The sequence below is a fragment of the Carassius auratus genome, chromosome 50, assembly GCF_003368295.1.
Source record: "Carassius auratus strain Wakin chromosome 50, ASM336829v1, whole genome shotgun sequence".
Lineage (NCBI taxonomy): Eukaryota > Metazoa > Chordata > Actinopteri > Cypriniformes > Cyprinidae > Carassius > Carassius auratus.
Window position 1 is genome coordinate 19181705 of NC_039292.1, and position 28000 is coordinate 19209704.

General features: G+C 39.7%; 3 protein-coding genes and 1 long non-coding RNA gene across 9 annotated transcripts; 3 read left to right on the forward strand and 1 right to left on the reverse strand.

The window, feature by feature from the left end:
• The first annotated feature begins 145 nt into the window (after positions 1-145).
• On the forward strand, positions 146-11114 carry LOC113067265 (asc-type amino acid transporter 1-like). The gene is made up of 11 exons (XM_026239612.1): positions 146-1029; positions 3376-3580; positions 3667-3818; positions 4708-4833; positions 5363-5516; positions 7636-7759; positions 8353-8456; positions 8876-8972; positions 9097-9246; positions 9411-9588; positions 10491-11114. Exons 1-11 carry the CDS (start codon positions 933-935, stop codon positions 10610-10612), a joined length of 1509 nt encoding a protein of 502 aa, XP_026095397.1. The 5' UTR covers positions 146-932; the 3' UTR covers positions 10613-11114.
• Positions 9428-27996, reverse strand: LOC113067266 (uncharacterized). The gene is made up of 3 exons (XR_003279296.1): positions 27914-27996; positions 26525-26636; positions 9428-9550 (listed from the first exon to the last, which is right to left on the reverse strand). It is a non-coding gene; the product is annotated as an uncharacterized LOC113067266 (long non-coding RNA).
• Positions 11794-17385, forward strand: dus2 (dihydrouridine synthase 2). The gene is made up of 16 exons (XM_026239611.1): positions 11794-11904; positions 12199-12369; positions 12461-12506; positions 12595-12686; positions 12837-12880; positions 13003-13063; positions 13304-13351; positions 13434-13499; positions 13637-13707; positions 13783-13869; positions 13966-14134; positions 14256-14377; positions 16074-16217; positions 16307-16394; positions 16492-16565; positions 16662-17385. Exons 1-16 carry the CDS (start codon positions 11824-11826, stop codon positions 16927-16929), a joined length of 1632 nt encoding a protein of 543 aa, XP_026095396.1. The 5' UTR covers positions 11794-11823; the 3' UTR covers positions 16930-17385.
• On the forward strand, positions 17666-27786 carry LOC113067263 (nuclear factor of activated T-cells, cytoplasmic 3-like). 6 transcript variants are annotated; one of them, XM_026239607.1, is made up of 10 exons: positions 17666-18183; positions 19723-20866; positions 21054-21216; positions 22060-22259; positions 22835-23007; positions 23590-23730; positions 23876-23931; positions 24080-24239; positions 24912-25688; positions 27007-27786. In XM_026239607.1, exons 1-10 carry the CDS (start codon positions 18096-18098, stop codon positions 27072-27074), a joined length of 2970 nt encoding a protein of 989 aa, XP_026095392.1. In that variant the 5' UTR covers positions 17666-18095; the 3' UTR covers positions 27075-27786. The 6 variants fall into 6 exon arrangements, with proteins under 6 accessions (XP_026095392.1, XP_026095391.1, XP_026095390.1 ...); XM_026239606.1 differs by having other exon boundaries at positions 23876-23940; positions 24915-25688; positions 27007-27785; XM_026239605.1 differs by having other exon boundaries at positions 23876-23940; positions 27007-27784.
• Positions 27997-28000: the final 4 nt, after the last annotated feature.

Here is a 28000-nt window from a genome sequence, read left to right on the forward strand (position 1 = left end):
TGGCCTCCACAGTCACCGGACCTGAACCCAATCCAGATGGTTTAGGGGTGAGCTGGACCGCAGACAGAAGGCAAAAGGGCCAACCAGTGCTAAGCATCTCTCGGGGAACTCCTTCAAGACTGTTGGAGACCATTTCAGGTGACTACCTCTTGAAGCTCACCAAGAGAATACCAAGAGTGTGCAAAGCAGTAATTTATTGTGATGATCACTTGGGGTGTATAATCTGGTCTCTGTCTCCCTCTGTCAGTGCATGTTTCTTCTGTAGCTCTTGTGATCTATTGGTTTTCTGCTCGACTTCCTCTCTTAAGCTTCGCACACTGCTGGCAGAGCTTCAGCCTTCCTGCTGGACTACAAAGCAGCTCACTCTCAGGCTTTCCTCCGGGAGATCAGCTGAAAACGGGCCTGCTTTATCTGCATGCAGTGAACAGCTACAGCCACAGATTCACGACTTGACTTCTTAAATTCCACACTGGGGATCCTTTCAGGACGAACGAGGAAACCTGTGCGTTGCAAACACAAGCGTGTGTGCATGCGGGGTCACCCTGTACCCGTTCCTTCAGCTGCTCAACTATAGGTCCTTTTATTGACTGAAACTGCGGCAGTAAACGTGCCATAAACTATGTTAACTTTCTCTGTTGATGCCCTTTTGAGAGAGAGAAAAAAGTTATTTATTATTATTATTTATCTGCAAATGTCATAATTATGTATGAATTGTTGTTTTTGTGTAATGCCAGCCCTGTGTGCACCGCGTGTGTGGATCAGTCGTGCCGCGCGCTCGTTAACATTCTGGCCGGAGAGCGCGCGATGCGGCGCCTGCGCGGCCTTTTCACCGTGTTTCAATCCTCTGAAGAGAAGAAGCCCAGCTCTCTGTTCGTGCCCGAGCTGAAGTGGTTGGAGTAGAGAGGAAAAGGACAGAGGCTCAGAGGAGCATCATGAAAGACAGCGATCTTAAACGAGACTCGGGCATCCCTGAGCGCGTGACACTCAAGAAGGAGATTGGACTTCTGAGCGCCTGCGCGATCATCATTGGTGAAGTTTATCACTTGTTTTCTTTCTGATTGTGGGCCATTCTTCTAACATGTAAACATATCAAGACTTATAAAGACAAATGCATCACATATATTCGCCATTTTGTTTGTTCATTCTTTTTTTTTTCTGGACGTTTATATTTTGGTGATTTTTAAGCTCAATAAAACACATAATGGAATTTATGTCCTTTTAATCGCTGTTAAATATTTCTTACCATAGATTATCTTGTGATTGCTTTATCTTTCTTTATTAAAGACTATTAATTGATTTTAATTTTTTATATGGTGTTCATATATATATATATTATGCATAGCTTTAGTATATGTAGTAAATAACATCATATATTTGTTTATTATATTACCAAATACAACAGAATACCTTAAAATGACTTTGGTATTATGTATTTATGTATGTATTTTATTTATTTATTTATTTATTTATTTATTTATTTATTGTCTGTCTTGTAATCTATTCTTAGATAACAAAATACAAATTGAACATTTAGGTCTTATAAAACAACTTGGGAAAAGTTACTTTTAAAAGTAATGAATTACAATATTGCATTATTTTCTTTAAAAAAAAGTTGCTAAGTCACTTTTTATGGAAAGTAATATTACTTTCATGCTACTTTTTCTCATCTGCCTTGGCCTCATTTTTCTCTCTTCAAAAAAATGTTGTGTTTATCTAAAGTCATTTTTGCTTATTAGTATGGTTGAACTGGATCATTGAAGGTCAGCGGCAAGGATACTGGTTAATAAAATGGAATAAAATACTTAAAGTATATTTGTGTTAGTTAACATGTTTGCATTTGACTGTTTGTATTCATTTTGAGGAATACTGAATCTGTTTTTGTGCAAGTGAGATGATAAAGGCATGTTCACATTTAGTCGTGATCTACAGTATCTTCATGTTCACACGACGCACACAAAGCCTCTGAACTCACTCGATATCTCTCAACACGAGCACAGGGGAGATGCCAGGCAATAAATGAGAAAGTAACTCATTAAAAAAGTAACTCGGATATGTTCTTGTAAATTAAAAAGTAATGCGTTATGCTATTAGTTACTTGAGTTATCTGATTACGTAACTCTCGTTACTTGTACCGCGTTACTCCAACACCTCGGTGTGGGTCTCTCAGATGTGTCTGTCCTCTTAAAAGGAGCCGAATGAAAGCCGCGCCTGATGGCAGCCGGCTCTGTGATGGGGAGCAGTAGATTATTTATGTCTGCTGTTAGGTAATCTCGTTGTGCGACACTTGGGTGCTTGAGAGAAGAGCTGCCAGGAAGTGGGTTAGTGAGGGGGGTGATCATTGTGTGCCTATGAAACTCTCACAGATACTACAGCAGAGCCACAGGGCTGACGTTCACTGGCCGAGGGGTTTTGCTTGCTGTTGTGAGTTTGTGTTTGGTATTGGGTTAGTACTTGTTCTGTAGTACTCTAGTACTCTAAATATCAGCTTTGTTACATCATCTTAGAAATCACTGGGCAGCAAGTGAATGCATATATAATATAAATTAATCGCATAAAAAATAAAAGTTTTTGTTTGCATAATATATGTGTGTGTTCTGTGTATATTTATTATGTATATATAAATACACACACATGCATGTATATAAAAAAGATATGTTTATATATTTAATATATTTATTTATAATATAAATTACATGAATATGACTATAGACAGGTAAATACATGTAAATATTTTTAAAATATACTGTATGTGTGTGTATTTTTTATATACATGACATATATACACAGAACACACACATACATTATGCAAACAAAGACTTATCATGATTACATTTTTGACAGCACTAATATATATATATATATATATATATATATATATATATATATATATATATATATATATATATATATATATATATATACAATGTATATGTATATATTCTTGCCACCCAGTGATTACTATTACTATTATACTGAGTGTGAGAGGAATCCAGTGATCTAAAAAGATAAATATTGTACATTTTAAATGTAAAAATCAGATTTCAGGTGTGCGCTATAGCATCAGTGGCTAGCAATAATTTAACAAATTAAATAAAATTTAATTAAATGCATAAAGAAATACATACATACCAGTGCATTTTTATTGTGTTCACAAGTTTATAAAGAGCGTTAAGTTTTATGAGCGTTATGTTAAAGATGTGCTTATGTTTATAAAGTGGCATTCAGATGGGTATGGAAACGTTATCATCATCATCATCATCATCATTGTCGTGTTTACTGGTTAGTGAAATATAAAGCTTTGAAAGTGAAATATTTGGACACTGAACAGAACAAGAGGCCAGGCTTGCACTGTCACATGCTTCTCTCTCTTGTCAGGTAACATTATTGGCTCAGGGATCTTCATCTCTCCTAAGGGTGTTCTGGAGCATTCGGGTTCGGTCGGCCTGGCGCTGGTGGTGTGGGTGCTAGGAGGAGGCGTCGCTGCCCTTGGCTCTCTTTGCTATGCTGAACTAGGGGTCACCATCCCTAAATCTGGGGGAGACTATTCCTACGTCACAGAGATTTTTGGTGGTCTCATGGGGTAAGACAAGTCCATACATGATCTACTAAACATTGAATGGAAATCAAACGTCCATCATATGCTGAAAGTGTTGTGCTGTTCTCCAGGTTTCTGCTGTTATGGAGTGCAGTATTGATCATGTATCCCTCCACACTGGCAGTCATCGCTCTCACGTTCTCCAACTATGTGCTTCAGCCTGTTTTCCCATACTGCATTCCTCCAAACATAGCCACACGCATGCTGTCCACCATCTGCATATGTGAGTGCTTGACTTCTCTGTGTCTAAACGCTTTATTTCTTGAAAACATCTGGCTGTAGAAAGGGGGCAGAGTGAAATGGCTTTAGTGAACCCGATGATTCAGCTGAATTAAACCACGAGACTGAAAAAGAATTTGAAGCAGAAGTGTGTTTTCTGCTCAACCAATGGAAACCGCAGATATAATGGCTGTTTTCAAACAGGTTTCCCTAACATACGAATGCTTGCTATTAGATAGGAGAACATATGTCATTCTTAAACCTGTTAAATAAATACATACATACATTATAGGGAATTTTTGAAGAATACTTGGCCACTCTTTTCAATATAATGAAAATTAATGAGGACATGTGTCATAAAGCACCAAAATAAAAATAAGCAGCATAAAAGTGTGTGTAGGTATCATTAATGTGTCGTAAAAGTAGCCCATTGGTCTAAAAACCATTTAGATTTTTCTTTAACAAAGTATCTTCTGTTCACCAAGGCTGCATTTATTTGATCAAAATACAGTAAACATGGTAATATTGTGAAATTACAATTTAAAATAACAGTTTTCTATATGAAGATATTTTAAAATGTAATTTATTCCTGTGATCAAAGCAGAATTTTCAGCGTCATTACTCCAGTCTTCAGAGTCACATGATCCTTCAGAAATCACAATAATATACTGATTTAATGCTCAATTATTATCGGTGATCAGTAAATAATAATAGTCCTTATTATTATCAATGTAAACAATATTTTTTGTAGAAATCATGATACATTGTTTTCTGATTCTTTTGAATTTGAAGTCAAATTCAAGGCATTGAATTTTTTTATATTGTGTGTGTGTGTGTGTGTGTGTGTGTGTGTGTGTGTGTGTGTGTGTGTGTGTGTGTGTGAATGTTTGCAGTGTTTTTGACATGGGTGAACTGCTACAGTGTGCGTTTGGCCACACGGATCCAGGACGCCTTCACCGTGGGGAAGCTTCTGGCTCTGGGGCTCATCATTACTGTCGGTTTAGTGCAGATCTGTGGAGGTGAGAGCTTCACATATGTTGATATGGAAATCTAGAGACCCAGATGTTAATACAGTATGATTAATTGATTAATTAAATAAACAAGCAATAATCAGTTAAATCCCTTATTTGTAAATATAGTAAATGCCTTAAAGGAAGAGTTCACCCAGAAATAAAAAGTAGTGTTATTGTTTAAAAAAAATGTGTTTTTGGTTGAAGGATGCCTTTAATAAGGAATTTTTGTGAATTCTGCATTTTATGGATAGATGTGACTCAACATAATGGAGCTGAGCAAATTGGACTCAAGAGAAGTCTGAAAATCTTTATTTATGTATTTCTTTTAGGCTTTCATGGCGTATATTATATGAAATAGCCAGAGTATGGAGATCATACTCAGTTTGAAAAAAAAAAAAAAAAGATTTATAGGACCAAACGTTAATGCAACCGACAAGACAAATGATGTTATACTGATATAGCAGTCTGTTAATACATGTAATTAGTCATGCTTTTCAGTTATTTTAGTAGAGCTGTTCTGTTTCTGTCTCCTCAGGTAACTATGAGAGCCTGACTCCACAGATGGCCTTCATGTTTAATAAAGCTCCTTGCATAGGACAGATTGCTCTGGCATTTCTTCACGCCTCCTTTGCTTTCAGTGGCTGGAACTTCCTCAACTATGTCACAGAAGAAGTGGTGGATCCAAGGAGGTGAGTTTGATACCACTTTTAAAACTTGGCTGGGCTGACAAAATCTGCTGGAACAGTTTTACTGGCGCTTTCTGAGATTGCATCACATGACATAAGCTATTTCAAAAATGTACATGTGCAGTGTATACATTCAAATCCTGAAATTTCAGGCACAGATACATTTTTTTGACTCGAACCTATGATTATTATCTGCTGCACAGTTTTTACCCTTTTAACCAGGACCTTTTATTCACACATGATCTGTGTCTGGATATATAAAAGTGTATTTACTTATCTATCTGTCTCTCTGTCTATCATCTGTCTGTCTATTTTTCTGTCTGTCTGTCTTTCTGTTTATCTTTCTGTGTGTCTGTCTTTCTGTCTACAAACCCAATTCCCAAAAAGTTGGGACACTGTACAAATTGTTAGTAAGAACCGAATGGAATAATTTGAATTCTCATAAACTTATATTTTATTTACAATAGAATATAGATAACATCAAATATTGAAAGAGAAACATTTTGAAATGTCATGCCAAACATCGGCTCATTTTGGATTTCACGAGAGACATGAACATTCAAAAAAGTTGGGACAGGTAGCAATAAGAGGCCGGAAAAGTTAAATGTACATATAAGGAACAGCTGGAGGACCAATTTGTAACTTATTAGGTCAATTGGGAACATGATTGGGTATAAAAAGAGCCTCTCAGAGTGGCAGTGTCTCTCAGAAGTCAAGATGGGCAGAGGATCACCAATTCCCTCAATGCTGCAGCGAAAAATAGTGGAGCAATATCAGAAAGGAGTTTCTCAGAGAAAAATTGCAAAGAGTTTGAAGTTATCATCATCTACAGTGCATAATGTCATCCAAAGATTCAGAGAATCTGGAACAATCTCTGTGTGTGAGGGTCAAGACCAGAAAACCATACTGGATGCCCATGATCTTCAGCCCTTAGATGGCACTGCATCACATACAGGAATGATACTGTAATGGAAATCACAACATGGGCTCAGGAATACTTCCAGAAAACATTGTCAGTGAACACAATCCACCGTGCCATTCACCGTTGCTGGCTAAAAATCTATAGATTAAAAAAAAAAGCCATATCTAAACATGATCCAGAAATGCAGGTGTTGGGCCAAGTCTCATTTAAAATGGACTGTGGCAAAGTGGAAGACTGTTCTGTGGTCAGACTAAGCAAAATTTTAAGTTCTTTTTGGAAAACTGGGACGCCATATGATCCGGACTAAAGATGACAAGGACAGCCCAAGTTGTTATCAGCGCTCAGTTCAGAAGCCTGCATCTCTGATGGTATGGGGTTGCATGAGTGCGTGTGGCATGGGCAGCTTACACATCTGGAAAGGCATCATCAATGCTGAAAGGTATATCCAAGTTCTAGAACAACAGGGAAGACCTTGCATTTTCCAACATGACAATGCCAGACCACATACTGCATCAATTATAACATCATGGCTGCATAGAAGAAGGATCCAGGTCCTGAAATGACCAGCCTGTAGTCCAGATCTTTCACCCATAGAAAACATTTGGATCATAAAGAGGAAGATGAGACAAAGAAGACCTAAGACAGAGACTAGAAGAGACTAGAAGCCTGTATTAGACAAGAATGGGACAACATTACTATTCCTAAACTTGAGCAACTTGTCTCCTTGCAGACTGTTATAAAAAGAAGAGGGGATGCCACAGAGTGCTAAACATGGCCTTGTCCCAACTTTTTTGAGATGTGTTGATGCCATAAAAAAAAAAATATATATAAATATATATATATTTTTCCCTTAAAATCATATTTTATCGTGGTTCGTTGATAAAATAATGTCTATCTGTCTATCTATCTGTCCGTCCGTCCGTCCGTCATTCATTTGGTCTGTCTGTCTGTCTATCTGTTTATCTATCACTCTCTCTGTCTGTCTATCTATCTTTCTATCTGCATGTCTGTATGTCTGTCTGTCTGTCTCTATTCAATTCAATATTGCTTTATTGGCATGAATGTCTGTCCGTCCGTCAGTCCATCCGTCATTTGGTCTGTCTATCTGTTTATCTCTCTCTCTCTCTCTGTTTGTCTGTACGTCTATCTGTCTATCTATCTGTCTGTCTGTCTATTTATTTATTTGTTTATTTTCTTCAGGAATCTGCCTCGAGCAATATACATCTCCATTCCACTGGTAACATTTGTCTACACGCTCACAAACATCGCGTATTTCTCCTCCATGTCTCCTGAGGAACTGCTGTCCTCCAACGCAGTGGCTGTTGTAAGTGCAGGCCTTTGACTCGTTGGATCGTAACTTTTTTTTTTTAAGCACCAGATTATTAATATAATTCTAACATTCAATGATAGATCCACTAACCATTTGTGTGCAATAATCACACTATTACAATTTCCAGACAACTGTCAGAATTTGATTAAATGGAGATAAATGTGCTTGTATGAATATACTGAATTAGTTTTTATATTTGTATTTTATGTTTTACCTTTAGTGCAAAATTAGTTTTTTGTGTGTGTGTGTGTGTGTGTTTGTGTCATTTGTATTTTTTTTTTTTTTTTTTTTTTTTTTTGTAAATCAAATTAAACTAAATTAAAATTAAAAATGTTTAAGTGTTAAACTATACCTGAAAGAAAATACATTTATTTTGATTCCAGTATCAACAATTTTAGTTTTTTTAGTTATCTATAATAACCCAAATGATGGATGGAAATGTATAAGCAAAATGTCTGGATTGTGATAGTGGAGTGATGCTGGACCGGATCAGTAAAGTATGTCAGATTGTGGTAGTCTGCTGCTTCCTCCTCTGAATGTTTTAATTCTGTTAATAATATGCTAAAGCTTTGTTTCTTTTGCCTTAGACTTTTGGTGAAAAGCTTCTAGGGGTGTTTTCCACCCTCATGCCGATCTCTGTGGCACTCTCCACTTTTGGGGGCATCAATGGTTACCTCTTCACCTCTTCCAGGTGAGTGAATTTCTATTTCATTTTACTGTTACCTTACCTCATGAGTTAGTGTAGTGACTCCTTATGATTATACGGTATCTTGTTATGTGCAAAGATGTTATACTCAAAGAAGGTGACTTCTGTAAAATTAATTAATCTTAAAGACATTATTAAAGTTCAAGTTTACATTGGCATTTTTTCCACTGCTTTACAGGAAAGAAACGCAATGCAGCATCATGTTTTCATAATGGTTGGAAGCCAAAATCAAAAACAAAACAAAAATTCTATAAGCCCTAGTCATAAAATCATCTTTGAGGGCAAGGGGGCCCCCTGGTGGTGACCTACGCATGTGTATTTGGAGAATGCAGCAGTGCCAGTTATGACAGTGATTCTTTGTTATGCATTTACTGTTTTCATGTGTATTTGTTTGACTACAAAAGGTTGTGTTTCTCCGGGGCGCGGGAAGGACATTTACCCAGTCTTCTTGCTATGATCCACTTTAAGCAGTGCACGCCGATTCCAGCTTTACTCGTGTGTGTATGTGATTTTCAGTTTTTGTTATCGCTAACAGCTTCTCATGTCACTTATCAGAGTGCAGCTTGTTCTATTTTTACATGAATCTTATTCTTTCTTTATTTTCCCTCTTAATCTTATCTTTCAGTGCACTGCCACAATTGTGATCTTGTGCATTGGAGAAACTCACAACCTGATAAACTATGTGTCTTTCATCAACTACCTCTCTTATGGAGTCACTATTGCTGGCCTGCTCTACTACAGATGGAAGAAGCCAAACTTATACAGGCCCATCAAGGTATTCAATTACATACAGATAATATAAACAGCCTTTATACAGTGCGGTGCATCCAGCGGGTTCATGTAGTTTGCTGCAGGAGTCAGCAGGACAGTCACTGCCCCATCATGTTTAAGATTCAGCAGCTGGGTGAATGTGAGTGTTTTTTTTTTTTCTCTTGTCAGGTGAGTCTCCTAGTGCCTGTGTGTTACCTGCTCTTCTGGGCTCTACTGCTGGGCTTCAGTTTGCACTCGGAGCCGCTGGTGTGTGGAGTGGGGCTGGTCATTATGCTGACTGGAGTGCCTGTCTATTTCCTGGGAGTTTACTGGAAAAACAAGCCAAAATGTGTATATGACTTCACTGGTAAAGAGACTTTTGTTGTTGTTGTTGTAGAACGCAAAACAAGATATTTTGTAGAATGTCCATGCTGCTCTTTTCCATTCAGCTGCAAAAGTACAAAAAAGTGGCAAAGAAGCATTATAAAGTAGTCCACATGACTCATACATAGAGTCATGTGAACTACTTTATAATGCTCCAAGCTTTGTGAAATGAAGTATAAACTGTTTTCAGACACATAATTGCACGTTATTTGAAATAACAACAAAAAGAAATAGCATGGCGGCAAACACATTAAGTTTGTATTAAATGGCATTAGATATAAAATTAATTTTTAAAAAGCAATTATTTAAACTTAATTTGACATTATTAAAACGTGCACTATGATATAGTATATACAATTAAAGTTACATATACATATACACACTTCAGGATTTTAAGTACACTAGTAATTCAAGTAGGTGCACTGATGAAAGCAGTTTTTTGTAAATAACTTAATTTGGTAATGCTTTAGAATGAGTTTCCTATAGTTAAAGTTCGTTGATGTTTTATTTAACATGAACAAATAATGAACCGTACATGTATTACTGTGTTTATTAACCTTTGTTAATGTTAGTTAATAAAAATGCAGTTATTCATTGTTAGCTTATGCTAATTCACAGTGCATTAACTAAACACAAAATTTGAATAATGTATTAGTAAATGTTGAAAATAACATGAACTAAGATTAATAAATGCTGTAGAAGGATTGTTCTTGCTCAGTTATTGTCAACTAAAGTAGTTAACTAACATTAACTAATGGAACCTTATTCTAAAGTGTTACTCTTAAAAGCTACCATGCAACTTCAGAATAGTTAGATACACATTGCATGAGTCTTATCATTCGTAATGACATATGGATGGGTAATTTCATGTCATCTTTGTTACAGAGTGGGCTACATATCTGGGACAACGAGTGTTTTTTGTCGTGTTCCCACAAATCGATCCTATTGAAGCGGCAGAATGGACGGACAGATCTTCCTTCACAAGCAAAGCTTCTGGACCTCTCTGAATTTTGCATTACTTCAATTTGGCAGCTCTTTACTAAAAAACCCACACTTTCCAGGCTTGTAGTTGTAGTAAAAGGAAATGAAACAATAACTGCCTCATTTGTTTAAATGGGCACTATATTTGTATGATTCAGTGGGTTTGATTGGTACTGTTTCAGCCATTATGGATTGTGTACTGCACTGGGTTTTTCTCACTTTTTGGTTAGGTATGTTATTTCTACTGCAGAAACTGTTTTTAAACCTTATAATTTGCTACTGGGGTTTATATGCAAATGGCCTGTGTTGATACATGTACAGAATCTCTCCTCTCTTTTGTATGATACTTCTTCATCTGTGATGTCTTTCCAAACACATAACATTTTATACAGGCACTGCATGCCTCACTGGTGTAAATACATTTAAAGTGCTTCTAACAATGCTCACCCTTCACTTTTTTGGTTTTGGTCTTTATTGGTTATTAGTCTAACTAGATTGTAACCTGCAGGCATTTTATTTTTTCTTTAACCCCCTTGAAGAGCTTTTTTTAGCCATTAAATCATATATAATAGAATAAATAATACATTTATTGAGGTTTATGCTAAAAAGCTGAAAAGTAAGTTTGGATAAAGACAAAAACCAATTCTCGTAGTCTTAAACAATTTTACTGCTAAGGTTGTTATTTGTGTCCGTGTATATATATATATATATACAAACCCGATTCCAAAAAAGTTGGGACACTACAAATTGTGAGTAAATAAAAGGAATGGAATCGCATAAATTTATATTTTATTCACATAGAATAAATATAACATATCACCCACACACACATTACTGTGCAAAAGTCTTAGGTCATGAGTATAGTTGTAATAATCCAAAGATAATTTTTATTTTTCCCCTCTAGTCAGACTTTAACCAACTAAGCCACTTGGACATAGCCGGGAAAAAACACGGTTCTAGTGTGCACATTTTGAATAATTAGTGGTTGATTTAGTAATACCTCCTCGTCTGGTCATTGATTAATTTAGCACACACCACTTTCTCTCCGTTTTGGCGTTATTTTACCTTCATATTCTTACATAACCCAAACTCGACTACCATATTACTCCACTGTTAACACGTGGAGAATAACAGAATAAACGGTAATAATTTAAAGCAATTGTGAAATTCAGCCCGTGATTAGCAGTTTCCCATTCGAAATAAATCTAATTTTCTGGGAAATTCGTGTCGCGCTGCGATGATGTCAGAACCGGAAGTGAGTGCTGAACACGCGTGTTCGCCGCAGCTGGGATGTAAACCGAAGTGCTGTTTGATGCTCGTAAGTTCAGTTCTTCTGTCATATAAATGTCCACAAAACTGACATTATATCACTCCCACGTTCAGTGTTCTTTTCCTCGATAGTTGTGTATGTTCCGGATACTGAATATAGTTGTACTAGGCTGTGTAAGTGTCATTGGTAATATATTTCTGAAAACAAGAGCGTCGTTGTCTGCTTGTTGTGTATGATAATAATTATCGACAGACTCCAGCAGACAGTACTGACAGTTTCAGCTCTGAGAAGGTCGTGAGGCTGGTGTGTAGTGTTTCTCAGTGTGTTGTGTTCCTCGTGAAGAGCTGCTGGCCTGCTGTGCTCCGCCGAGGTGGGCTGAGGATGATGATGATGAACGGAGAGGAGGGCTTGAGTTTCTCTCAGAAGACGATTCTGGCTCCTATGGTGCGGGTGGGCACTCTGCCCATGAGACTGCTGGCGCTGGACTACGGAGCAGACATCGTGTACTGTGAGGTGAGATGAACATGGACACCCCTGCACCTCACACTCAGTCCAGCTCGACCCCATGCACTTGCTCTCTAATATACTAAATGTTGTTTTCCAGGAGCTGATTGACATCAAAATGGCCCAGTGTGAGAGAGTGGAGAACGGTACGTCAGTATACATTATATCTGAGCATGCTGATATATAACACACTGTCAAAAGTTGATTAATAAACCTTCTCGTGTGTGTCTTCAGATGTTTTGGGGACGGTTGATTTCGTTGCTCCAGATGAGCGTGTGATGTTTCGCACCTGCAGTAAAGAGAAGAGCCGCGTGGTCTTTCAGATGGTCAGTATGTGAGCGAGTTACGTGCTACATTTCAGTACATCTGGGCATCTCTGATTGAGTATGTGCCGTGTTATCAGCTTCAGTTATAAAGAATAAGTGAGTTTGTTTTCTGTGATGATTAATGCTCGAGCCCGATCTGATTCTGTTCAGGGAACGGCTGATCCGGAGAGAGCGCTGGTCGTGGCTAAGCTTGTGTGAGTTTGATACACGTACTATAGCTCACGGATGACTGCTACCTGTAGCTTTGCTCAAACAGCAGCTCTAAGTTAATACACGTTTAAACTGATGCTTAACCTGTCTGTTTAATCCCGGACAGAGAAAACGATGTGGCAGCTGTTGATGTGAATATGGGCTGTCCCAAAGAATACTCTACCAAGGTACAGGTTACAGTAGGGTTCGAAAAATCATAAAAATCCTATTTAAAACTAGAAATAGACTGTCTTTTTGAATCTGAATACCAGAGTAGCACTGGTATAAAGTAAAGAAGAAATATTTTTGAGTGTCTTTAATATTCTAAGCTTTCAATTGAACTTGGCATAATGATAACATGTTAAAAAAATAAAAATAAACCTCTGCATTCGTGTTGTTTATCCATTTTCCTTTCGTTTCACTCACAGGGAGGAATGGGTTCAGCTCTTCTCTCTGACCCTGACAAAATTGAAGCTGTAAGTTTCATTAGTATTATATTAGTGTTATAAAATCGTTTTCTTTTCCACTCTTCACATCTCAAACACTCGTCTCTTGCAGATCCTACGCACTCTCGTGAATGGGATTTCAAAACCTGTCACATGTAAAATCAGAATCCTTCCTACAGTAAGTCACATTGCTCTATGTGTCTCTTCCAAGTACTTCATAACTTTGTCTAAGATCTTGAACGATGAAAAAATACTTGATATGAATCAGCTGTTCCTAGTAATGAAGGGATGTTTTCTCCTAATGTGCTCTCTCAGCTTGAGGACACGGTGAGTTTAGTGAAGAGAATTGAAAACACAGGAGTGGCAGCAATAGCGGTGCACGGCAGGTGAGAGGTTTTCTTTAAACACGTGCTTGTGGATTGGCTCTTGTTTTAAAGAGCGTCTTTATATTGTGTGGTCAGGATGAGAGAAGAGAGGCCGCGGCATCCGGTCCACTGTGATTATATCCAGGCTGTGGCTGAGAGTGTGTCCATACCCGTCATCGCCAAGTCAGTCTTCATCTTACATTCATCCCACGTTTATTTGTGCAGCAGTTTTGTTGGTTCGTGATATCTTAGTGTTTTCCTCTGTTGGTTTGTGTTTAGCGGAGGCTCTTCAGACATCGTGAAGACATTCGAGGACATGGAGAAGTTTCGCGAGGCGACAGGAGCGTCGTCTGTGATGCTGGCTCGGGCCGCCATGTGGAACCCCTCCATCTTCCGGCAGCAGGGGGCGCTGTCTGTGGAGGAGGTGATGGAGGACTACATCAGATATGTGAGGGACACAACCGTTGCTACGAAATATTACGGAAACAATCATAATATTTGTTAAGGACAATAGCTATTTTGAACAGGGATGATAAAATAACTTTTCCTCCTCCTGTATTTATCTACAGGCTGTTCGTTATGACAATAACCCTTTCAACACCAAATACTGCTTATGCCAGATGCTCAGAGACCGAGTCGAGTCTCCTTTTGGAAAACGGCTGCATGCAGCTCAGACCAACGAAGAAATATGGTAATGTCACGCATTGTACACCTGGAATTTTATTTTAGGATCGTACTTGTCAGACTGTACGAACATGATGATAATGTCTCACTGTGGGATCTCAGTTGCGGGCTGCGTGCAAGAAAACGTGTCCGGAGATCTACATAATCAACCCAGACACGTTCAGGGACTGTGAGCTGCATTGCACGCAGGGCTGTAAAGCTGGCTATCATTAAAAGTATACGAACGGTTGCAATACTGGTGTATTTATGCAGAATATACAAGCAGCACTAGTACACACCAAGCGGCAAACCTCCCGCTCTCTCTCGTGAAACCAATAAGGAAGTGACTAAAACTGCAATTCATCGACTGGCCACTTGAGGCTGGCTGCAGAAGAGAGTCAGTCCCATAGAGACTCCATGTTAAAATGCCCAACTTTACAGCAGAAAAAAAACATGTTTACAGTCTGGTTCAAAAAAAGATTTTGGTCTATATTGCTCATTTTGCCCTTCATGACAACTGTGAGGGGGGTGAATTTTTTTATAACTCATCCGTTTAAATTATATTAAGCCTTAAAGTTCTGCATAATTAAGGGCGTGGCCACTTGAGTGACAGGTGGATTGCAGCTGCTGACAATGCAGTTGCGCTAGGTGGGCGTGGCTTCAGCAATCAGCTCCCGCCTTTTTGCCCATTTTCAATTATCCGGGAGAGTCGCGCGGTGACGCACTGCCAAGATGGCGACGGCCCGCTCTGCACACTTTAGGCTTCAAAACCGCTATTCAGGAGCCTATGGGTGACGTCACGGACACTACGTCCATATTTTTTTACAGTCTATGGTACACACGCAGATGAAACGGCAGCGCAATCTGTGTTTATCATTCAGTGAGCGGTGGGCGAGAGCGCAGGAGTTTATGAGCTTAGAAGAACTCTCTAGCATTAATTCTGGTCATGGCTTGTCTTGAAAAATGAATCGGAGAAATCACACTGCAAGATTGTGCGCCAAATCGTTTGACACTGGCAGAAGTTCGTCGGAGCTAAAATTTGATCGCAATGGCCATTAATCGGCTATCAGTTAACATGTTAAAATAATGATCAAAAACGACAGATTTCAGGAATTTTATAGGAATCTTTTTAGGATTTTCAAAATTAGTCTCTGACGACCAAATCGTGGCCAGAATCGCTCAATGTGAGCCGGGCTTAAGGACTGTTATCAGTGTTGTCAAGTCTGCGGTTTTCCCGTGGAATTGGACTACTTTTACACTGCCACTGTGGGAGCTTTTTTATGTCTGTGGGTTAAAGCGAACCCAATAACGTAATATTTAGCCCCTGGAGTGCGACTTTTACTAGGGGATTTTCCTTAGTTGTCCGTTATAATCATCAAAATTTAAAGAAATAAACATTTGAAATATATCAGTCTGTGAGTAATGAATGAATATAATATACAAGTTTCACTTTTTGAATGGAATTAGTGAAATAAATCAACTTTTTAATGATATTCTAATTATATGACCAGCACCGGTGTATAAATACAAACACATGCATGTGTGTGTGTGTATACATTATCTATCTATCTATCTATCTATCTATCTATCTATACACGGCAAATGTAAATATGTTAACCAAAGCTTTTATTTTGGATGCGATTTATCATGATTAATCGTTTGACAGCACTAATTTAAATATGTTTTGGTTAAGTTTCTCTCCTTTGCATGTGTGTGATTTGCAGTGAGGTGTTTGGAATGACTGACTTCTACAACAAGACCAAAGCTGAGCTGGAGGCCAGACGAGCTGCTCTTCAGACCAGCTGCGATCCGTCAGACCAACCCAAACTGGAGGATGATGTCATCACGATGCCTGTCCGCTTCGAAAGGTGAAGTGACCCTGTGTGTCCCATTACAAGAGTAAGGACTCTATCCTGATCACTTCTGCTGTATTTATGCATGTGTCTGTGTTCCCCAGGCGAGATTACCCTCCTCAGATCTCCCCAAAGATGTTCCTGCTGGAGTGGAGCCGCAAGGAAAAGCTTGATCAACCTGTGTACGAGACGGTCAGTTTATTTATTTATTTATTTTTCCATATCCAGTCTTGATCAACTGGAAAAGTGTTGTGGCCTTGGAATATTAATATGTTTGTTTACGTCTCAGGAACAGCGAACTCAAGATCGAGCTTTTCAGTCTACAGTTATCATTGACAATAAAAAGTACCGCTCATCCCTGTGGTGAGTTTGGTTTTGATGAACTTACGTCCACACTGTAGTAGTGCAGAGAGATTGACTGTACTGTGTTTCTGTCTGCCTTCATCTCGCCGTCCTCAGGGAGAAATCAAAGAAGTTTGCAGAGCAGGCCGCGGCTGTGGTGTGTTTACGCACGCTCGGGCTTCCAGAGGGGCGGATCGGAGAGGAGCACAGTGGACTGGTAAATAAACGCAAGAGGGACGGCAAAAAATACACCGCGCTAGAAGACAGTGAGTCAGCAGCACGAAAGAGACACATGAGTGAAGTCCCACAGGAAGAGGAAGAGGAAGAGGAAATGATCTGCAGGACGAAAGTTGTGAATGGTGTCTGTGGTCAGACCACACGTTAACACTGGCCAAAAACACACTGTCAGCTCGCTGTAACAGACTCTTCATTCCTTTCATTACAGTGTAAAGTGCAGTCTTATATGACAAATAACTGCACTTTGTAGTTGCCTTTTTGTTAAATCCAGTGTTCCTTTATCAGGTGCCATCTGTCTTATTGCTCACTAGTAGTGGTTTGTTACTTGCTTTATGCAACTTTTATTTTTTTGCATGGAGGAATAATGAGATTTTTTAATTTTGAATCCACTTTTAAAATAATTTTGACACATTTCCATGCTTCAGCAGAACGATACATTGTTTATTCAATATATATTGTTATTATATATATTATATATGCATTGTATATCCAAATACTTACAGTACAAGGAAGTACCAGAGGTGCCATAACATGTCATAGAACTTTATTTAAAGTATTTCTTTTTGTTTCCAGCATTATTGCGAAATAAACCAGTTTAACTAAGCATTTTCTACTTTTTTTCCCCCCACCCATGTACAGTGCAAGGAAATCACTGGCAAATGTCAAAACCTTGTAAGTTGCATAACTAGACAACATGCTGGGCATTAGTATGCACAAATGATGGCCAAAAATGCTGTATAGCGTACACAAACCAATTGTGTATTAACCGGAATATTTTAATAATGCATGTACTTTGACAACAACAGTGTTATAGACGTCTCTCTCTCTCTCTCTCTCTCTCTCTCTCTCTCTCTCTCTCTCGTCCCCTGAATTGTTCTCGCGCGCTGGTTGCTTTGTTGGTGTTTGCAAATGAGGTCGCGAGCGAGCGCGCGCTTCCTCTGCGCGTGTTTGCCGTCTGTCAGATGTTCGTGACGTCACGTCTGGAGTCGCGGGGTGAAATGTAACTTTACTCTCTCCATCATCTACATGTGCGCGAGACTTCAGAGCAACACCAAACCCAGCATGGGATTATTAAACGCAGCGGGAAGTCGACAAAGTCCGAGAAGAAACGACATCAAAGGCTCGGTCTAACCAACTTCTGAGAGGGAAAGGGACGTTTTGGACCGTGTGTTCCGGGTTTTCGAGCTGACACCATCTCGTTTTGTCAAGCAAAGTAACGCTTGTAGAAAGTTGGGAGTGTTGTAGCGTTTGCGCACGCATGGACTTGTTTGTTTTTGTAAATTAATAGGAAGTAGAGCTGAGGTCTCTAAAGCAATGAGTACTAACTACAGAGAGGAGCTGGACTTCAGACTGATGTTCGGGGAGAGCAGCTGCACTCATCCGTCCCCCCTGGGACTCTCAGGTCTGTGTGGGTGTGGGACTTTCAGGGGTCACTTGCGCTCCGATCCTAATCAATGAAGCGCGCGCGGTTAAAGGGGAGTCGCGTGTCTCTGCGTCGAGAATGTTTTTGCAGAAGTGGCCATGTTCGGATATGTTATGAATAAATTAAACTGTTTTTCTAAATACTAAAGTCACTTCCTTATCTCGCAACATCAAATGTAGGAGTTCGTGTAGTTGCAAGGTCAAAGTCTAATAATCATGCCAAACATAATAATAATAATAATAATCATAATAAAAACGTATGCAAACATTTTCTGTAAAGTTCCTTAGTTTCCGTGTCAGTTTTCGAGAATAGTACGCAGAATACATCAGTGAAACTACAACTGCTGTGATTGGTTTTGTAGGCCTATATTATTTAATAGTGTTGTTGTTGTTGTGGTTATGATTGGCTCTGTAAGCATATGTTACTATACTTCCCTACATACTGTAAGCGGTTATAATTTTTAATGCAAGTTACAATGTCCACTGTAATAAAACTTCCCCCATCTGTAGGTAAACACGACTGATATAATGGTTAAACTCACAGTTAATCGCCTTTCTAGGTTTTATTGCTGGACATTTGACTGTTGAAGCTTGAGTGCAATGAAGGTGTATCACATAATGTTAGACAGATAGTCTTATCAGTGTGACAGCATCCCTAGCTCGTGTGTGTGTGTGTGTGTGTGTGTGTGTGTTAATGGTGCACTTCTGGCAGCTGTCAGTTTGCTCTTGTGTCTGAATGAGCCATAAGAGCATCTCTTGAAATGTATTTGCTTGAGTACCAACAGTATGCAGAGGAAGAAACATATGCGGCTTCACTTTGGTGAAGATTTCTTCATGCTCTTGGGAACATCATTTTTTTAGTTTGTTGTTTTTGTAAGGATTATTTTTTAGGGTTATTAGGGTTAGGGTTATAGGATTCTTTTGCTGCATGAAGTCACTGACATAACAGCCTACTGTAGATTTGATATATAAAAAAAAATATATCATAAATAAAATGTACACAATTCATTAGTGCACATTATCATGGAAAAAATCGTAATCTTTTAAATAACTTCATCTTGTGTGTAGTCATATAGTCAGAGTTGACTACAGGATAAGGTTAACCAAGGTGGACACCAATGAGCTCATGGCCTGTCATGTGGCTCAAAGGAAATCTTTACAGAGTAGAGTCTGGAGGTGAATGAGTTCTTATCTCCTCTACAGATCACTATGGTGTATGTCTTCATATAATAAGCCATTTTTAGAAATACAAGCAATTCCCAATGCACAGAATCAAGCCACACCTCATTACAAAAATGAGGGGAAATAAATCACTTTATGTGAACGGAGTCGTGTGATTTCTTGTTTTTAAAAAAACAACAACAACACACACTGGCTCTGACTTTCACCAGATAATGTCCAGACTGCCAAAGTCTGCAAAAGTCTGTAGTGTCAAAAAGTAAAATGACACATGGCATGAGCCAGGATAGGCATAGTAAGTGGTCTTGTATTAAAAATAACCTTTTCCCTCTTACTCTAGACTCCAGATCGGATGATGATGCCAGCTGCTACCCTCTCTTTCCGCCTGGACCTCACCATCCCACAGAACAGCAGGAGAGCTGTCCAAACCCATCTTATTGCACCCCTCACCCTGGTCCCCTCCAACCCATGGAGTCTCCCAGCTGGGTATTTGACTGTCCTAGCATCCAAATCACCTCTATCCCAGCCAACTGCCACCAGGACCTGGGCGTGCACCAGTTGGACCAGTCTGCAGGAGCTTGTGGAGAAGCTGGTGCTGGGTCGCTATCAAGGGACCAGCTCTTCCTGCCACTGGATGCATCCTACAGGGACACGTCCTCACTGTGTCCCAGCCCCTGCAGTAGTTTGTCGTCCCGCAGCTGGTTGTCTGACGCCTCGTCCTGCGAATCCTTCTCGCACATCTACGATGACGTGGAGGCAGAGTTGAATGAGGCAGCCGCTCAAGTTCGGCTGGCGTCTCCTCTAGTGTCGCCGCTGTCGTCTCCTCTGCCGTCCCCATTTACTTCTCCCCAGGCGTCTCCTCAAGTGTCTCCGCTTGTGTCTCCCTTTGGTTCTCCTCTGGCTACATATGGAGATGATCCTTGGTACCGTTACCAACAACATCATCAGCAACCTCTACAATATCATTGTGGCCTGTCGCCGTATCAGTCGCCTCGCACCAGCGTCACTGACGAAACATGGCTCAATCCCCGTCCACACTCCTCCTCCTCACGACCTTCTTCTCGCCCAACCTCTCCATGTGGAAAAAGACGGCATTCCAGTGCAGAATTCATTCCTGGTTCTGCATCTCCTCACCTTTCCCCCAACATTACACCATCTCATTCTCCTCGGGGGAGTGTCACTGAGGAGACATGGATGGGAGGAGCCTCATTTGCACCCTACCAGACCTTCCCATTAGAGTTAGACATCCCATCCAAAACTAGAAGAACGTATCAGGCCAACCACAACCAGGATCAAGTGGCTCTGCTGACTGGACAAGAGGACTCAAGTCTTCAAGACCCAGGTCTTGCAAATCCATCGCTGAACTCAGGCGTAACCATGTCCCTCCCCAGTTTAAAGAAAGAGGATATCGTGGAACATTTCTTAGCCGTCCCAACACAGTTCCCTTGGGTTAAACCCAAACAAGTCAGCACCCCTTTATACAGGTAAACTGCATCTACATATAGGACTCCGTTGTTCACCTTTTGGTTTTGAACAAGTGTCGTTTACATAATAGTTTTTGGCCTTGTTGTTCCATCATTTATGAACCTGTTGGGGCTATAACAAAGGGTGTCCTGTTTCACTGGCCCGTGCTCAAAAACTACATCCACTCTGTTTCTTTTTCCTACTCAGGTCCACATCTTTACCTCCTCTGGACTGCCCTCTGCCCAGTCAGTGTGGCCAGTGTGAGTTAAAGATGGAGATCCAACCTAAACCTCAACACAGAGCCCATTATGAGACGGAGGGCAGTCGAGGGGCCATTAAATCAGACTGCGGAAGACACCCTGTAGTTAAGGTCAGAGTTTGCACCAGCTCTCAGATTAGCCTGTTATGATTTCCCCCACAGTTGAAAGTTCATCTGAAAATGGGAGTGAAAAACTTGTTTGAAAACAGTCATTTATGCAATTCTGTCTGGTGCCACTAATAAATTGTGAAGGGAATTTCTTACATATGATTTATTGATTGGGGTTAATTATTGATGGAGCATTTCATCCATCATTACCTACTTTTCTATGATGTTTTTGTTCATCACACAGCGTGCCATCTGTATCGTGCACATTTTGCTCACTGAACTTGAACAGCAGTTTTCATTGTCCTGAGAAATTAAGAAAGGTTTGGCTCCATACCTAAAGGTCATCTGACATCTGCTCTAGCACAAGACTCAAGTACCAGATTACGGTCCGGGTGTATTTAATTATTTGTATTAATATTATAATATTAAATTGGATGGGTTTAGATCATTCTGAATTAATAATACTTGAATTTACATATGCGAGAAGCAGAGATTAGATATATGTGATTCATGTGATAAATATCAGCCAGTCTTAAGGACAGAAGTTTTGATAACATTAGCATTGCGCAAGCTAATGTCACTTGTGTCGGTGTTTGTTTACCCTAGCTACCTATGACACAAATGGCAGACAATTTTTGCCATTAAAGGAGCTTGTCAGAGATAATCACATGTAAAACTAGAAAAGGAGAGTTAATTTGTGCGTGTTGGTGTGAAATGGGCCGCTTTGAGTACTTAAGGAGCGATAGAGCATTAAAATGGTGATGGATAGACGGATGCATCTAGGAACGATTCGTTTGGGATCACCAGTCGTCTGATTACTCACATCATTTCTTCCTGCCTCTGTAGCTGATAGGTTATGATGAAAAACCCGTCAGCCTGCAGATGTTCATCGGGACAGCGGATGAGCGTTACATCAGGCCACACCCATTCTACCAAGTGCACAGGATTACTGGGAAAACCGTCGCGACGCCGAGTCAAGAGACTGTCATATCCAGCACCAAAGTTCTCGAAATCCCTCTCCTGCCTGAAAACAATATGTGCACCAGGTACCTGTCAACAAACAAACCTCTGATTTACATGCACCCAGCCCGGCATGCATCGTAGACGGAGCTTTTTTGCATAAATTATGTATTGACATGGCTGACAGTTTAGTCTTTAGTCTTCATATCATGAAGATGGCAGCTCTAAATTGAAAACATGTGAAATTCAAAACCGTTTTAAAGCTACCCTTCTTTTTTAGAAATTTCAGAGATTAAAATTGTACTTTAAAATGTTTAGATTTACACTCAATGATATAATCCTTATATCAGAACCCAACTTGATGTGTCACATAAATGATTTTCATATCATCTTCATGTACATCAGACCGGACCGGTGTTTAATAGAAATCATATTTGGATGGTACTGACTAAATGCAGGTCTCATGAATATACAAAGTGAAATGACTTAAATGGGATTTACAGCTAATAGTTAAAAGTTGCTCCGGGCCGCTGTCAGCAAACAGCACCATTTATGTTCCTCTTCGGTTTCATTTCCATAGATAACTGCACTTTTGTTAAATAAACAGAGGTTGACTGACTGTAATATTTAATGGATGCCTTTTATCACGTTTCCTTGAAAGCATTGACTGTGCTGGGATCCTGAAGCTACGGAATTCAGACATCGAGCTGCGCAAAGGCGAGACTGATATCGGGCGTAAAAACACCCGTGTGCGTGCTGTGTTCCGTGTCCATATCCCTCAACACAATGGAAAAGTGCTGTCACTGCAGGTGGCGTCCACACCTATAGAGTGCTGTGAGTTTTTCTGTGATGATGTATTTGAAAGTGACGTGACATACAGCCAAGTGTGGTGACCCATACTCAGAATTCATGCTCTGCATTTAACCCATCCAAAGTGCACACACACACACACACACACACACACACACACACACACACACACACACACACACACACACACACACACCTGGAGCAGCTGCTGCGGGAGCAGTTGGGGGTTCGATGCCTTGCTCAAGGGCACTTCAGACGTGATATTGCCGGCCCGGGACTCGAACCTACAACCCTAGGGTTAGGAGTCAAACTCTTTAACCACTAGGCCATGACTTCCCCATTTTCTATGTAAACAATTTTGGTGGAGCATTTTTTGGATGCAAAGTGCATATGCCCTGTGAACATGTTGTCAGTAAAATTATTTGTCCATTTCCTCAAAAGAAAAAAATAGACATAATTTGACATAATTTACATTTTTCTCTACATGACATACAGATAGGACAATGACATTGATGATGATGAAGATTTAGTAGACTTTGACCGTTAAAAGCCTCAAAACATTATCAAGCCATATTGATAAACATTTCCTCATTTTCTGTTGACTAGCTCAACGATTAGCTCAGGAACTTCCCCAAATCGAGAGCTTTAGTCCCGCCTGTGGATCTGTGAATGGAGGAGAAGAGATGCTTATAACAGGCCAAAACATCAATCCAGACTCAACCATTGTCTTCCTAGAAAAGGGCTCTGGTACGTGAAATCATCTTTTACAATAACTATTCTCACAACTAGTTGCTCTGCTGTAATTAGGAGCTGGTTTTAGATCAGTATGATAGGACGATAGTTTATGTAATAACAAAAGAGCCTTTGTATTGCCTTTTTCTTTTCATTCCAGATGGTAAAACGCAATGGGAGGTCAATGTGAGGGCTTTACAAGAAAAGAGTCAACATGTAAACACAGTATGTTATTGATTTTGTAATAAAACACTGAAATCCCTCAAACTCTTCTAACAGCGTAACATATCTGCTTTACACTTCCCATTGAGATCTATTATTACAGGTGTCTCTGAAGTTTTCTCGTGTTCCCATTCCTGTTTAGACAAGCTTAGTGGTAAAGATTCCTCCATACTACAAGAAAACCAGGGCTTCCTCCACCCAGGTGCAGTTCTATGTGAGCAATGGCAAGAGGAAGAGAAGTGCCTCACAGTTCTTCACCTATCTTTCAGGTAACTGCCAGCCAACAGCAAGAGGAATTCTGGGTAATACATCAACTTCAGTTAAAAAATGCGGATGTACGTGATGCAACAATATCTATTAGTTCAACAAGATGGGATTGTTCAATAATGAATAGTCTTTAGGAATGTCTGCATAGAAGCAATTAGAAGAGCATTTATGTAGATCCAGAATATATGTTATTCTTAAAAAATAAGATCTGATAATGGTTACTGACACAACTCAAATTGATGAAAGATACCCTGTTTCCACCTGGCGTTAAGATGCATCTTAAGTCAGCACTAACGGTGTAAAAGAAAGATGTAAGATGACCACTGAAACCACACATGGTTCATTTAACCAAGAACATGTGCCTGTGACAGGAATTTACATGTGTTAAAACACATTTTTTTCATTGTCCCTCAGAGTTTAACCTCAACCCTAATTAAATACGCCTGAACCAGCTAATCAAGGTCTTTAGACTCACTAGGACCTTCCAGACAAGTGTGTTTAAGCTCAAAACTCTGCAGGACATTGACCCTGGGCTTACCAATCTTGTAGCTTGTAGTTAGGGAGATTGGATTCGTTTATGTTTATAAAGCACCATGTGCTCAGAGATCTCGATTGGTCAAAATTGTATACCAATGTTCAATTGTTTTCTGAAATGAAGAAATGCTCATAAAGCTAATCTGTAATGTGCTGAACATCCTCCTTCCCAGCAGTGCAGGTGAAGCAGGAGTTTGGCATAAGGACGGACCTTGGAGGGCAGCATCCTTCCTCCCCAGCAGGTCTGATCACCACCAGAGACCCGAGTGCTTCAGATGAGGTCCAGCCTCTTGAGCAGTGGCTGCTGTCCGAAGGGATAGTTGGTGATCCATCTTCCATCGATCTCAGTTACTCACCTCAGGATCCTTTCTATCTGAGCCGCTCTCATCCAGCAGAAAGAAGCCTTAATGCCGAAGCAGATCTTCACCCTATGTTTCTCTCCTCGTTGGTGGATTTCAACAACCCTTTCTACCAAAAACCTCAACAGGATCTGTCCTACAAAGAACAACCTAGTCTTCCAATGGTTGGTGGCTCACTGCAAGGCTGCAGGTCATCCCAAATCTTAGCAGAGCAACCAAGGTCTCAACTAGGCAAAGGATACCAAGGCATACCTACAGAGCACAGCCAAAATCTCCACAACCTTGGCCCTGTCTCAGTGTCCAACACATCTGGTCTGCACACTGTGGATCCGGTGCAATTCCCACCGTCTTCATCTTCCCAGGGGCTTCCTCTTCCCCATCAGCCTACTCTTCCCAAAGTGCCTTCTAACTCACCGTCTGTCGGACAGAGTTTGATGGACCCTCAATCTTCAGGTGCATCTCTTCAGGAGTCCAGCACAAGTTTCAGTATGTCACAAGATGATGATCTCCTTAACATTAAACCGGAACCAGAGGAAGAGAAAGAGCTAGGCTTTCGGTCCATAGGTCTACAGGATATCACTCTTGATGATGGTAAGACTCCAAGGAGAACCATTTTAAAGCAATGAAGTTAAGTGGACAGAGTTGATTAACGCAGAAATGTATTTTGACAAGCAAAACTAGTACATAGGGCAAGTGATTCCCCAAAATAAACAACAAAATATCACGTTTTCAAAGGTCTGGACACAATAATTAATAGTAAGTCTGAAACCACAATCCCAATACTAAAAACAAGATTTAGTCAAGTTTACTGCAGAAGCGACACATTTTTGAATAGAGGACAAACACACGCGCTTCACATTTCTGCTTTTAAACTTGGTAATCAAGTATGACAAAGATGTTCACTTTTAGTGACCCAGAAATGAGGCAATCCATTAACATTTTCAAATCACCAGCAAGTATTACTGTGATTGTATCAGTTTATTCCAGACCGTGTTATGTTTATATGTAATTTCACACGTGATGTGTCTCATACTGGGACAATAACTCCTCCCAAGCTACAATAACAAAATTTGTGCTAGCTTTGTTGCATATGCTAGCCAGGCTTTTTGTTTACTCTTTAGAAAACAAAAACTAGCAGCTGCCACCCCTAGTGTCTGGAACCTGTTTAGTGTGGACCTAATTATAGTCCACTGTCCCGCAGTGTGATGGGAAAGAGGATACTGGCATCGCATGGAGACACTGAAAGAGCTAAATATACTGCCAAGGCTAATCCAGCGCTAGTTTTACACCGCTGTATTGTGACAGTTTTACATTCTTCACATGAGATCTGCTATATATAGCACATTTCAATGATAAATATTTATGTTCATAATTAGCCAAACCCTAGGACAGAATGTGTTGTTATTGTTTGTGGCACCCGCTTTTACCTGGCCCACTGTGACCATGTCTCGGCACTTGTCTGTGTTCGATGGGACAGGTGCAGTGGACTGGAATACCCCTGTTGAGTGAGCGCTGTTGTCCGGCATCGTGCTCCCTTCACTGCCAGGCTGTGTGTGTGTGTGTGTGTGTGTGTGTGTGTGTGTGTGTGTGTGTGTGTGTGTGTGTGTGTGTGTGTGTGTGTGTGTGTGTGTCAAACAGATTCTTGTCCAAATGCACAGCTTCCTTTTTGCCTGAGATATATTTATAGCCCACACTGTATACTCTGTTTCCCATTTCATATGCTTAATGGATGTCATGTTGTAAATAACTTCTTGTGTGTTTAAAGTGTATTAATAGATTTGTTTGGTTATTGGAAAGTCAAAGAAACACGCTGTATTTCAGAAACTAGTTGAAGATTGGGAAAGAGAGAGAGAGGTTCAGTCCTAGACATTTCATACCTAATTATTTGCTTTTTTGTTCTCCTTTGCAGTAAGTGAAATCATTGTAAGAGACTTGTTTGAGACTCCAGACTCAGAGAGTGCCGACAGTCTGCAGTAACTCCCCTCATGGACCAAGTGTCCCACCGTTAGAAGATCAATACAAACTATGCATTTTTAACAGGACTTCAGTACAACTGCTGAACTGATCGTCAGAGAATTGGATGGACATCTCATTCTAACCGTTTTGCTCGCAGCATCTCGCTTTACTGCACATGTAGAAATTATTTTCTATAAGCCACCATGTACACAAAGTTCTCAGCCTAATAGAGGATGCATTCAATCAAGGAATTTTTTTTTTTTTTTTCTCTAAACTGAGCATATCAAATGTGAATGTAAAATATGGACCAGTCAATGTGTGTGCCTTAACCAGACCGGCCTTTTTATTGTTCTTTTGGAAGAAAAAAAAATGTCTTTAGTTTTCTCATTTTGATTGTAAATGTAAAATCTATTTTTGAAATTATGATAATCATAGGAAGCTTGGAATAAATTATTAAAATATGCATCATTGAGCATAAAAGCACAATCCCATGTTTGATCTGTTCACTGTAACTGTTAGCATTTCAGTAGATACATTTCTCATACTTTTACCATTGCTTGATAGTCTTTTGAAATGTCTTTGTATTTATGAATTTTTACTGAACATAAAAGGCATTTTGTGACAATCTTCAAGGACTCCTAGTTTTTATTATCATTATTATATGAAAAAATGAATTCGTTTTAAGCCATATAGTGCGCTTATAATGATCTTATGGTTAAAAAAGTATCCATAATTTGTGTGCAGTGCCCCAAACAAGTACCACAGGCTACAACAGGTACTAAAATAGCACCAATATAGTTTTGTTAATCAACAACAAAACAATAAGAATAACAATCTCTTTTAAATGTGACTGTGCTTACCGTGGCTGTGTTTTGTTAGAATAATATGGCTTTTAGTCATAAGTGCTATTTATAATGTTTCACACTTGTTTATGTTTACGTGCGAAG